Below are 13,922 nucleotides of genomic sequence, written 5' to 3'. Positions count from 1 at the left end.
AAGTGGAACGAAATCTATTGGATTTTTGAAACTTTTTTAACTAATAAAAAAATGAAAAGTGGGGCGTGCAAAATTATTCGGCCCCCTTGCGTTAATACTTTGTAGAGCCACCTTTTGCTGCGATTACAGCTGCAAGTCCCTTGGGGTATGTCTCTATCAGTTTTGCACATCGAGAGACTGAAATTCTTGCCCATTCTTCCTTGCAAAACAGCTCGAGCTCAGTGAGGTTGGATGGAGAGCGTTTGTGAACAGCAGTTCTCAGCTCTTTCCACAGATTCTCGATTGGATTCAGGTCTGGACTTTGACATGGCCATTCTAACACCTGGATACGTTTATTTGTGAACCATTCCTTTGTAGATTTTGCTGTATGTTTGGGATCATTGTCTTGTTGGAAGATAAATCTCCGTCCCAGTTTCAGTTCTTTTGCAGACTCCAACAGGTTTTCATCCAGAATGGTCCTGTATTTGGCTGCATCCATCTTCCCCTCAATTTTAACCATCTTCCCTGTCCCTGCTGAAGAAAAGCAGGCTCAAACCATGATGCTGCCACCACCATGTTTGACAGTGGGGATGGTGTGTTGAGAGTGATGAGCTGTGTTGCTTTTATGCCAAACATATAGTTTTGCATTGTGGGCAAAAAGTTTGATTTTGGTTTCATCTGACCAGAGCACCTTCTTCCACATGTTTGGTGTGTCTCCCAGGTGGCTTGTTGCAAACTTTAGACGAGACTTTTTATGGATATCTTTGAGAAATGGCTTTCTTCTTGCCACTCTTCCATAAAGGCCAGATTTGTGCAGTGTACGACTGATTGTTGTCCTATGGACAGACTTTCCCACCTCAGCTGTAGTTCTCTGCAGTTCATCCAGAGTGATCATGGGCCTCTTGGCTGCATCTCTGATCAGTCTTCTCCTTGTCTGAGCTGAAAGTTTAGAGGGACGGCCAGGTCTTGGTAGATTTGCAGTGGTCTGATACTCCTTCCATTTCAAAATGATCGCTTGCACAGTGCTCCTTGGGATGTTTAAAGCTTGGGAAATCTTTTTGTATCCAAATCCAGCTTTAAACTTCTCCACAACAGTATTACGGACCTGCCTGGTGTGTTCCTTGGTCTTCATGATGCTCTCTGCGCTTTCAACAGAACCCTGAGACTATCACAGAGCAGGTGCATTTATACAGAGACTTGATTACACACAGGTGGATTCTATTTATCACCATCAGTCATTTAGGACAACATTGGATCATTCAGAGATCCTCGCTGAACTTCTGGAGTGAGTTTGCTGCACTGAAAGTAAAGGGGCCAAATAATTTCGCACGCTTTTTATTTGCTAATAAAGTTTAAAATATCCAATAGATTTCGTTCCACTTCACAATTGTGTCCCACTTGTTGGTGATTCTTCACAAAAAATTTAAATTGTATATCTTTATGTTTGAAGCCTGAAATGTGGCAAAAGGTTGAAAAGTTCAAGGGGGCCGAATACTTTCGTAAGGCACTGTACCTTCAGTTTCATTATCTAAGAACTAAAAAAGGTACCAAAACAGGCGTCAGGGACTTCTGAATCTTGCACAGGCCATTTTAAGGGGCCATAGTGCCAGAAAAGTGTCAGTGGGATTTATTGAATTCCCCATGTGTTGCCTCTTCAATTAATGGTTTTGTTTATTTTGTATTTTAGGACCGAGAATGGATTTGGAGTTATACTTTTAAATACCCATTAGGGAACTTTATCATTACACAAACACTGTAGATCAGCCTTTCTCAACTTTTTCAACTCAGAGGAACCCTTGAAATAGTTATCTGGTTTCGGGAGAACCCCTGCTAAAAATTAGAAATCTACAACTCATGATACATTAGTGTGATGGTCAGTGGGAAGAATGGTCCTTACACTTTTGGTCATTGGGAAGAATTACCCCCTTACAGATAGCTAAAAAGATCAATGGTGTGAGTGGGAACTTATCTGAGAGGCAGAAATTGTCCAATGCTGAAGGAACCCCTAGCAACCTCCGGTAGGAACCCTAGGGTTCTAACGGAACCCTGTTTGAGAATCACTGCTGTAGATACTACTCGCATTTGTGCCTGTAAGCAACAACCTCACTTGGTAATTAATAAGAATTCAATTTTATATAAAAAATGGAAGTCATAAATCTGTGAATTAATCATCACTGGTATTCCAAATAACCAATATGTCATCAATGTGTTTCCACCATTTATGGCATGAAAAGTTAAAAAGATGGATAGCTACAGAAATCCTAGTTGCAGCCGCAGATCAATTTTTTTTTTATTTTTTTTTACCTTAAAAGGGGTTGTAAAGCCTCAAGGTTTTTCACCTTAATGCATTAAGGTAAAAAAAAACTTCTGTGCTGCAGCTACCCCCCCAGAGCCCCCCTTTTTCTTACCTGAACCCATCCGTTCCAGCGATGAGCACAAGCCCAGCAACTCCAGCCTCCGTCTCCTTCCTCATAGGATCGATTGATACAAGCGAGAGCCATTGGCTCCCGCTGCTATCAATCGAATCCAGTGACACGGGAGCAGGGGTCAGGGCTGAGTCCTGCTGTCTGTGTAAATGAATGCAGCAGCGGGACTCATAAGCGCGCCCACATGGGTGCAACCAGGGAAAGCGGCTCTCTCGGTGGGGGTCACCCAATGAAGAGGAGAAGCCAGGAGCTCCACCGGGGCACCCCAGAAGAGGAGGATTGGGGCTGCTCTGTGCAAAATCCTTGCAAAGAGTAGGTAAGTATGACATGTTTGTTAATAAAAAAAAAAAAAAAACAACGAACCTTTACAATCACTTTAATGCAGAGAATGCGTTAAGTTAAAATAAAAAAAAAATAAAAAAAACTCACATTATTCTTTCCATATCAGGGGTCCCCAACCTGGTCCGTGGCCTTTGCTGACCAAGCCACACAGCAGATGAGCGGCGACCTCAGTCCGCCCAATGCTATCACAGACCGTGGTTCACCTCCTGTTGTGCGACCATGCTCGTGTGTCCCCTCCCGACTCCTCCGCCCACCTTGCACACAAGGTCATCCAATCAGTAGGGCAGGGGGCAGGAGGAGCTGCAACTTGGAATGGAGAGCTCTTCCCACCCCCTGCCCTGAGGATGACATTGTCGGGCGGGTGGGGAGTTGGGAGAGGACACACAGACTGATCACAGCGTTGGTAGGAGTTTTGTGCAGGGGAGGCAGAAATTAGAATAGAAAACTGTGATATTAGAGAGGAAATGGGGGGGGGGGGGGTGACTGTGGAGCAGTGTGATGGAGAGGGCTGTGAATGCTAGGGGCTCTGTAATATAAAGGGGACTGAGCTGTAAACATTAGAGTGCCCCTTTACAGTGCAGTCCCCTAAATAGATCACAGTGGCCCCTTATACACAAGTGGACCAATCGGGTCGGCCTGAAACACAGACCACCCATTGTTCTCTATGGGAGCAGCAGACATGTGTCTGATCCGATGTGCTAAAAACAGACAGATGGGGATACGTTTGCCATCTGTTTGGAGGATCAGATGACAATCGAATGGAAACGGACATGCAGTCTGTTTCCATCCAACCTCCTCATAGAGGAGAGCAGGCTGTGTCCACGTCCACTATGCATAGCAGAGCAGACATGGACCTGTCATCCAACTGCTCAGCGGGAATCAGCGGAGAGATCCGCAGTATAGGAGCTTCATCTAATAGTGAAAGATTTGAATGAAAAAGTGTGGAATTATTTTGATATTGTTTATTTGAAAAAGTCAATACAAAAATTTCCCATAATAAAATCTTGTATATGCAACATAGGATCCTTTTTCCTTGTGTAATGACAAGAAAGTGGGAAAAAAAAATGTAAAAAAAGATCAAAAGAATGTAGATAGATGCATAGGGAAAAGAGAACGTATTCCCAAACATATGTGTTGAGGACAAACATTTTCATTCATGTCAGCAAAATAATCATAAAGCCCTCTGCAGAAGAAAAATCGATTACAAAAACTTTTACTTTTTAGAAGTCCTTTTCTATTCCATCTTTTCATTTACACGACACAGGCAACAGAGAATAATTCAATTAGCAAACATGGCTGAACATTTTTTTTAGATACAGAGAAAAAAAATAATGTGGTTCATAAATGCTAGCTGAGATTTTGAAAATTCATGACTCTCAAACATACAGGCCTCTGAAATATTTCAGAAAAATTAATTGGAACTTTTCCTTATGTGTTAGGCGTTTGATCCAAAGGCTATAATCCATTCATTTTGATGTAGTAAAGCACCAATTTGCTATATTTTACTTAGCACATATCTCCTGTACGTTTACCCTCCCCTCATATTACATATAGGCAGCAGGTTCCACAATACAATAAAATGGTCTCGCTTACTGGGGATGTAATGTTCTTCCTGTTCTGAATGTTAAGGTTTTACCAAGTTAGCTAAACAACGGCTATTACTCCACAATACATTCTCATGTCATAACATAACATGTCATAGAATGACTGACCCCCGTCACAAGTTACTTTGAAGCAAAATAGGATCAAAGAGTAGAACCGTGAACTGCAGATCATTTGAATATACTACAAAACTGTGCAAACAAGTAAGCTGCAGAAGGAGAATATACATTTTGTACATAGAGACTGCTGACATGAAATATATGCATTTTGTTTTAGGAGAAATAATCCATTAGCCCTGTAGTAAAGATTATTTGTCAAACATTCCTTGGTATTTTTGCTTTTCTTTTTCTCTGGAAGCACTAAGGGCAGCATCTGTCAGTTGTATATATTGTCTGATGTTTGCATCTGGATATATAAATAAGAAAAAAAAAAAAAAAAAAGACACCAGTTTAAGAATATTTAACTTACACAATAAATTTAGTAAATTCAGATCAATTATCCAAATCATATGAAAAGCAAATTCATATATATATATATATATATATATTATATAATATATATACATACATACACACCATAATATATCTCTCTTATATATAGACACACACACATTAATATATATACACACACATATATACACACACACATACAATATACATACATACACACACACACACAGCAGTATAGCTGCAGTAAGACCATGCTACAGTGTTTTAAAATGGACCTCTTAGTTTAGTAGTCTTCACCAGCCACTTAAAGCGGGAGTCCGACGGGAGTTCCGCCGTTTTTTTTTTTTAAAAGCCAGCAGCTACAAATACTGCAGCTGCTGACTTTTAAAATAGTGACACTTACCCGTCCAGCACGCCCGCGATGTCGGCACCCGAAGCCGATCTCTCGATCGTCTCTCGGGTGCTGCCGCCTCCATCTTGGGTATGGGAATCAGGAAGTGGAGCCTTTCGGCTTCATTTCCCGGTTCCCTACTGTGCATGCGCGAGTCGCGCTGCGCAATAAGGATGGTCCCCGCTGTCTCTGGGATCCGTGTGTTTCCCAGCAGGCAGCGGGGGACTTTCGGAAAGGGGCGTACCTTCTGCAGAATCTACGCCGGAAGTGGGTGCAGATACCTGTACTGTACAGGTATCTGCACCCCCCTCCCCCCTGAAAGGTGCCAATTGTGGTGCCGGAGGGGGGGAGGATCCCAATGAGCGGAAGGTCCACTTTAGGGTGGACCTCCGCTTTAATATCTACCCTGTTTTAGAATCAGCTACATGTCATGGCTCAGAACGGAACTCTTAATGGCTGCAACTACATTAACATGCCTGTGCAAGGAGTGTTGCCACAGACGCTTACGGTTTACACTACGGTAGAAGCATACAGTATGTGACAGGGTGATGACGATGATGATGATGATGCAGAAGTGATATTGGGGGACAAGTACAGAGTGTTTTTATCCCATAAAAGAAATTGCCAGAACAAGATCCTTTATTGCAGGATTATCCATTATTTAAAAAAAAAAAAAATGCTAATTTAATTACAATTAAAAATGACATATCATTTTAATTTCACAAGATCTTATGGGTTTACTGCTACTTAAATTTTGGACAGGGTGAATAAGGGTTGGAATCTTTTGTTGGTATTTTAATTGCTGTTTCTGTAGCCATTGGTTAGCTTTTCTTTCACTACCTATGTGGTTACCATAAGAGAAAATTAGCAAAATTGTCTAAGTGGGTCATAGCCAATAATAAAACAAACATTCTTTTTAAAATGTCCGACACTAGTGACTTGAAATAGAAGGAGTGGAAGTGAAGAGGTTGAGTCTCTACTGCTTGGGCTATTAAGCTCTGCAAAAAAAGGGTTTCTTTCTGAAAAGCAGATGAGGCTGGACAAGTGATCATGTGAGACCAAAGCTGCAGGGGCTAGAAGCATATTCTTTTTTTTCTAAAGAGTGTGGATTTTCATACAGTGTGGACCAATGTAACTATGCATTTGCCATACCCTATAGAACCTGGAAATCACTGTAGTATACACCGCTACTCCTGTGATCTTCACTTATTTCTAGATCTTGTATCGGCTGGCTTCCCTGCTGCATTATGAACAGGAAGTTGGGCTATAAGCACAGGAGCCTTTCAGAGACTGCTTTGCATTTTACCAATGAATGCAAAGCTTTCTCTGACTGGATGAGGCCGTGCAGTGACATCACACTCTCTACCTTGTCTAATCAGAGAATGTTTTGCATTCATTGATAAAATGCAAAACATTCTCTTAACCACTTGCTGACTGTATAACTTAAATAGGCAGCACTTCTCCGCCGGATCATGTACCTAATACGTGATCCAACACCTCCGGGTTGGGGCATGCACGCGTGCCGCTGGTGTCCTCTCGTGCTATGATTATACACAGCAGGAGCTGATCTATGAGTACTGGATGTCCAGTCAGGACCTGCAAATCATGCAGCACAGAAGCAGAACGGGGCTCTGCCTATGTAAACTAGGCAGATTCCCTGTCAGTATAGAAGGCATGGATCCTGTGTTCCTGCAAATCAGAACCATGGATCTATGCCTTCCCCTAGTAAAAGCACCTCTCACACTGGCTAGGCACACAGTTAACCCTTTGATCGCCCCTGATGTTAACCTCTTCTCAGCCAGTCTCAGTACATTGAGAGTGCATATTTTTAGCACTGATCACTGTATTAGTGTCACTGGTCTCCAAAAGGTGTCAAAAGTGTCACTTAGTCTCTGACCGTCAACCACAATATCGCAGTCCCGCTAAAAGTCCCTGAGAGCCGCCATTAATAGTAATAAATAAAAATATCCCATAGTTTGTAGACACTATAAAAAAAATGTGCACAAACCAATCAATATACACTTATTGGGATTTTTTTTAACCAAAATTATGTAGAAGAAAATATATTGGTCTAAATTGATGAAGACATGTACATTTTTGCAATTGTTTTATTGAATATGTTTTATAACAGAAAGTAAAAAATTATAGTTTTTTTATTTTTCAAAATTTTTAGTCTTTTTTTTGTTTATAGCGCAAAAAATAAACAGACAGAGGTGATCAAATACCATCAAAAGAAAGCTCTATTTGTGGGAAAAAAAGGACATATCTCAAAAAATGGCCTGGCGAGGAAGGCGGGTAAATCTCCTGGAGGTCAAGTGGTTAATCAATGGTGCCAGTGCTGAGGGGCCGACCTTCTGTGTTCAGAATGCAGCTCAACAGCCACTCAGCAGGATACCTGTCTTTGACTGGTATCCTGTTCCCACTTCCGGGAGTTTGGGCCACGGCCCCGTGACATCAACGCGGGGCTCCCTCCTCCTCCCCCTGTCGCCGGGCCAGTAGGAGAGAGGAGCGGGACCTCACGCATGTGCAGTCCCAGCATGAAGTCACAAAGCTACACTGCTCGGTACCCCTACCCGTAATGGCGGCGGCAGCACCCGATAGCTGATGGAAACATCAGCTGCGGGGCCGTCATCGCTGGACTCCAGGACAGCTAAGTGTCCCATTAATAAAAGCCAGCAGCTGCAGCTTTGGTAATAAAACCTGGAAGCCGATTGGTTTATATGCAAAATTGTGACTAATTTTGCCCTTCCTAGCTTTAGTAAATAAACCCCTTATTGTCTGGTGAAACCATTGTTACAATGACAAAGTGAGGGGAATTTTTATAATTGAGATTCAGATAGCAGTAAACACCTGAAAAAGGTTCTGCACTTTAACTTAACCGAGAAAGAAAAAACAAAAAAACAAAACATTTTGGCTGGAGTTTCACTTTAACTAGCACTCAGAAATGATACAGTAAAATTACACTTCTATGTAATACTCACCTTTAGGCTGCTTACAGGCAGCTTGTGTCAGATAGCTGTGAGCTTTAGAATAGTCACAAAGATGATAGCAGGACACTCCAGCACGGTACATTGCCTTAACATTATGAGGCTGCAGTTTAAGAACCTGCAAACTGCACTCATATATACGCTCATAGCGCGGGTGCGGAGTCTGAAGGAGACATGCTAAAACACAAAAAAGAGGTGCTTTAATGATGAAAGAAACTTTAGATTTCACACAGCTGTAGACATACATTTAACATTGTACCTGCTAAATTATTATAACAGTCTGCCTGAAGGGATTGTAGAGTTTCCAGCTGCTGTGGTGTGAGGCTGACAGAAGCAGGGCCCAGTCCAGCCAGGGGGCTAATCAAATTAGGGTCTATGCTGCGGAGCTGCAAAAGAGCACGATGATACAGACTCATAGCTTCTCGCCAACGATGCTCAGAATAGCAAATATTGCCCTGAGTCTTAAAAGAGACTGCCAACTGAAGCCGCTGCTCAATGTCTCCATCCTACACAAAGGAGTGGGAAAAAAAGGGTTAATCTTCAGTATATATTTAATACTAAGTTAATTGCAATAAACAAGATAAATTGAGAAAAACACTGCTAATGACCCTTGTGATTCCAGATATGCCTGCCAATGTGGCAAAGCTCCTCCATTCCACTTGTAGGCCTTGTGGGCTTCTGGCCATTGTTTGGATGTGGATGACTACGCAGCGGATTCTGGGATCACCTTTGAGACGGATTGATGGTTTTTAAAGAAAGTCTCTGGTTCCAATGCATTGATTTGATGGAAAGGGTAAATATCGGCCAAATAGTTGTTGTTTTTTGGTAGATACTTTATTGAATGTTTAAATGTTAAAATTATCCATTTGCTGTATCAACAGAAATAAAAGAAACCCCTGAAGAAGACCATATATTGTTCCTGGGTTGAAATGCATTGGGGTATTTCCATACACCAAATGGTTTTCCAAAAATTATGAATATGGGAACGGATTGTATAAAATTCAATATAAGTATAGATCAATCATGTTAATGAATATTGTATTCCTACATCAATATTTGTCTTGCTTGAGAGTACCAGAGCTCATATTTTGACCAATTTTCATATTTCTATGATGTACAATAATCTGGGCGGCACAGTGGTGTAGTGGTTAGCACTCTCACTGTTCTCCCTGTGCCTGCGTGGGTACTCCGGTTTCCTCCCACACTCCAATGACATGCAGGTAGGTTAATTGGCTTCTGTCCAAAATTGGCCCTAGTATATGAATGGGGACCTTGGATCATGGACTCCTTGAGGGTAGCGACCAATGTGAGTGTACAGGGATAGGGACAATTGTAGACACTCACTCAGATTGAACTGGATGGACTGGTGTCTTTATTCAACCTTACTAACTATGAAACTATCTCATCATTCTTTGTTAATAAAATCAAAATTTTTATGGAATTTCTGTGTCTGTCAAATTAAAGCTAAAAAAAAACATTTTTTCTTTAAACCTTATAAATCGGGGTGTGCAGCTCCCTCAGACCCAATATTTTCGTTCATTCCCTCTTTAAAGCGCCTCCATTCCTGCACATTGGCCAGTATAACTAGATCTCTAAAAAGCCTTGTTCACTCAGGCTTAAGCTGCGTACACACGGTCGGAGAATCCGTCGGAATGCGTCTTATCGGACCGTGTCGTCAGATAATCCGACTGTGCGTGGTATGCATCGGACTGATTCCGTCCGAATCTCCGTCCGACCCAATTTTCCAACATGTTGGAAATATTTCCCGACCAACTGGGCTGGTCGGACGTAATCCGATCATGAGTAGAGGATTTTGATCGGACCAAGTGCCACGCATGCTCAGATCAAATTCCTACATCAAAGCTATTGACTACTAGCCTGAATCTAGTCCCATCGTAACGAAATTACGTCATCACGTTCTGAAAGATCGGATTTTTCGACAACTTAGTCCGACCGTGTGTATGCAACAGTTTCGGACACAATCCGTCAGACTAAATCTGACGGACAAAATCCGACGGATTTGGTTGGCAGAATCTCCGACCGTGTGTACAGGGCCTTAGTCTTGTATAAGAGCAGTGTGTACAGCAGGGGATATGCAATTAGTGGACCTCCAGCTGTTTCAGAACTACAACTCCCATGAGGCATAGCAAGACTGAGCCACAAGCATGATACCCAGATGCAGAGACATGATGGGACTTGTAGTTTTGCAACAGCTGGAGTTACGCTAATTGCATATCCCTGGTGTACAGCAAGCTTTTAGAAATGCATTTGCAGAGCTTTCGGCAAGCTTTCTTGAAACCTTTAACCCTTTCACTGCTGAAAATATTTTCCCTCTTATTTGCACACATTATTGCACATTTTAGGCCTGAAAGCAAAGACTCTATAGAATAAAATGAGGAATTGGCAATTTTTTGCATCTCACAAAATAATTGCGCTACTGTTCATGAAATCTAAAACAGGTTATAAAATAAGGTTGTATCGAGTAAATAGATAGGAGTTATACCAAGCTTCAAAATTGTATGTATCCATGAAACAGCAAAAACTATGGTACTAAAAACGGTCCATAGGCAACACTTTAAAAGCATTTACATCTCATCAATTTTTAGAGCAAACAAATGATGGCTCTAGAATTATTGCTCTCACTTCAGTGTGCGTAGCCACATCTAATATATTTAGCGCAATTGTCAAATTTATATGTACCTGATGAGTACATTGGTATGTGGAGGCGGATGACCTTTAAAAACTTGTTAGGATGTATTTTTTTTCTTTTGCATGCATAGTCCTAAGGTACAGAGCCAGTGAGAGTGACTGTGTACCCCATGATCGCTGTGACCAAATGTAAACAAAGGTTGGTATAGCCATGCCTCACTTACTGGCTGGAGATCAGAAAGCCGATCTATGTACAGGAGAAAAGGAAACCCCCTCGTCTCCTCAGCAGCAGCGCAATGAATTAACTGTGACAAAGGGTAATAAAACCCACCCCTCTAATGTCATTCACCCCTCTACAGTATAGGTCAGCCCCATTTCATCTCTGATCTGACCTGTATATTAACCCCTCACTTCCCTCGTCCCGCACATCTATACATTACACACACGACATCACTTCCCATTGACAATTTCCCTGTCCATCATGCTTTTAGACCCCAGATGTCTCATTAACCACTTAAGGACCGCCACATGTAATTATACGTCGGCAGAATGGCACGAACAGGCACAATCACGTACCCGTACGTGCCTGCCTTCCAGCGGGTGGGGGGTCCGATCGGACCCCCTCCCGCTGGCTGCGGCAGTCCGTTTCGCTGCAGGAGCGATCCGGGATGAGGGGATGGCCGTTGGTTTCTGGCCATCCCCTCTCGATCGCTCCTGGCGAATGAGAAGCTTCCCCTGCCTGTGTAGTGTAAACATAGGCAGGAGGAAGTGATGTCACTCTCTTCTGGGCGGTATTTTTGACTGGACTGCGAGGAGAGAAGACATAGTAAGTGTGCACCAACACTACACTGACATGTAGGTACACATAGGTACACTATCACCCCCCGATCCCCCCCCCGCCCAGTCACAGTATCACTGATTGCAGTGATCATTTATTTACTGATCACTGCATTTAGTGTCAGTTGTGACTGTAAAAAGTGTCAGGGCAGTTAGTGTTAGGTCCAGGGTAGCCCCCTATCCCCCCCAATAAAGGTTTAACCCCCTGATTGCCCCTAGAGTTAACCCTTTCACCCCCTTTTGCCAGTGTCACTAAGCAATCGTTTTTCTGATCGCTGCATTAGTGCCACTGGTGCCGCTAGGTAGCTAGTTATTTTTTAGGTTCACCGCCAGGTTTTTATAGCATTAGGTACCTCCATATACTACCCAATAAAGGTTTTAACCCCCCGATTGCCCCTAGAGTTAACCCTTTCACCAGCGATCACCGTATAAGTGTCACTGGTGATGCTGGTTAGCCAGTTAGTTATTTAGGTTCCCCGTCAGGTTTTTATATAGCTTTAGGGACCCCCATATACTACCTAATAAAGGTTTTAACCCCCTGATTGCCCCTAGTTAACCCTTTCACCAGTGATCACCGTATAAGTGTTACGGGTGACTCTGGTTAGTTAGTTTGCTTTTTATAGCATCAGGGCACCCACCATTTATTACCCAATAAAGGTTTAACCCCCTGATCACCCGGCGGGTGATATCAATTAGGTTTTAGGGTCAGATAGGGTCTGCATTGCCCCAGGCAGCGCTAGGTTAGTGCCAGTACCGCTAACACCCATGCGCAAAGCATACACCTCCCGTAGTGGTATAGTATCTGAACAGATCAATATCTGATCTGATCAGATCTATACTAGTGTCCCCAGCAGTTTAGGGTTCCAAAAAAATGCATTGTTAGCGGGATCAGCCCAGATACCTGCTAGCACCTGCGTTTTGCCCCTCTCTGCCCAGCCCACCCAAGTGCAGTATCGATCGATCACTGTCACTTACAAAACACTAAACACATAACTGCAGCGTTCGCAGAGTCAGGCCTGATCCCTGCGATCGCTAACAGTTTTTTTGGTAGCCTTTTATATTTAAATCCTGAAGGCAGTGCTTGGTTTTCTGGGTCCCGTACGCGGCTAGGCTCCCAAAAAGTCCCCCACATGTAGTATCCCCATACTCAGGAGAAGCAGCAGAATTTATTTTGGGGTGTAATTTCACTTATGCCCATAGCATGTGTGAGCAATATATCATTTAGTGACAACTTTGTGGAAAAAAAAAAAAAAAAGATTTGTAATATTCCCGCAACATGTGACAAAATATAAAATATTCCATGGACTCAACATGCCTCTCAGTAAATAACTTGGGGTGTCTACTTTCCAAAATGGGGTCATTTGGGGGGGTTTTGTGCTATTTTCGCATTTTATGGCCTTCGAAACTGTGATAGGTAGTGAGGAGTGAAATCAAAAATTTGCACCCTTAGAAATCCTGAAGGCAGTGATTGTTTTTCGGGGTGCCGTACACGGCTAGACTCCCAAAAAGTCCCCCACATGTGATATCCCCGTACTCAGGAGAAGCAGCAGAATATATTTTGGGGGTGCAATTCCACATACTATGGCATGTGTGAGCAATATATCATTTAGTGACAACTTATTGTAAACTTTTTTTTTTTTTTTGTCATTATTCAATCTCTTGGGACAAAAAAAAAAAATATTCAATGGGTTCAACATGCCCCTCAGCAATTTCCTTGGGGTGTCTACTTTCCAAAATGGGGTCATTTGGGGGGGGTTTGTACTGCCCTGCCATTTTAGCACCTCAAGAAATGAGATAGGCAGTCATAAATTAAAAGCTGTGTAAATTCCAGAAAATTTAGTTTGTAGACGCTATAACTTTTGCGCAAACCAATATACCCTTATTGACATTTTTTTTACTTAAGACATGTGGCTGAATACATTTTGGCCTAAATGTATGACTAAAATTGAGTTTATTCGATTTTTCTTATAACAAAAAGTAGAAAATATCTTTCTTTTTCAAAATTTTCAGTCTTTTTCCTTTTATATCGTAAAAAATTTAAATCGCAGAGGCAATCAAATACCATCAAAAGAAAGCTCTATTTGTGGGAAGAAAAGGACACAAATTTTGTTTGGGTACAACATTGCATGACCGCGCAATTACCAGTTAAAGCAGTGCAGTGCGAAATTGTAAAAAGAACTCTGGTCCTTAGGCTGACAATTGGTTCGGGGCTTAAGTGGTTAATAAAGAGAACCTGTCACAAAAAAAAAAAAAAAAAAAA

General features: G+C 42.1%; 1 protein-coding gene across 2 annotated transcripts in view; it reads right to left on the bottom strand.

Annotated features, from left to right (window-relative positions):
• Window positions 1-3,944: 3,944 nt before the first annotated feature.
• Window positions 3,945-13,922, bottom strand: part of TTC9C (tetratricopeptide repeat domain 9C) — a 30,442-nt gene continuing 20,464 nt past the window's right edge. For both annotated transcript variants that reach the window (XM_077455817.1, XM_077455816.1), the window contains exons 2-4: window positions 8,436-8,682; window positions 8,171-8,353; window positions 3,945-4,754 (exon numbers count right to left, since the gene is read on the bottom strand). In XM_077455817.1, coding sequence (XP_077311943.1) covers window positions 4,657-4,754; window positions 8,171-8,353; window positions 8,436-8,682 — 528 coding nt within the window. In that variant the 3' untranslated portion in view covers window positions 3,945-4,656. The remainder of the gene's footprint in view (window positions 4,755-8,170; window positions 8,354-8,435; window positions 8,683-13,922) is intronic.

Source organism: Lithobates pipiens, unplaced genomic scaffold, assembly GCF_037356315.1.
Source record: "Lithobates pipiens isolate NorthernLeopardFrog02 unplaced genomic scaffold, aLitPip1_a1.2 Scaffold_10, whole genome shotgun sequence".
In the NCBI taxonomy this organism is placed as follows: Eukaryota; Metazoa; Chordata; class Amphibia; order Anura; family Ranidae; genus Lithobates; species Lithobates pipiens.
The sequence above is the reverse complement of the archived record's forward strand: the minus strand, read 5'-3'. Positions and strand labels throughout refer to the sequence as shown.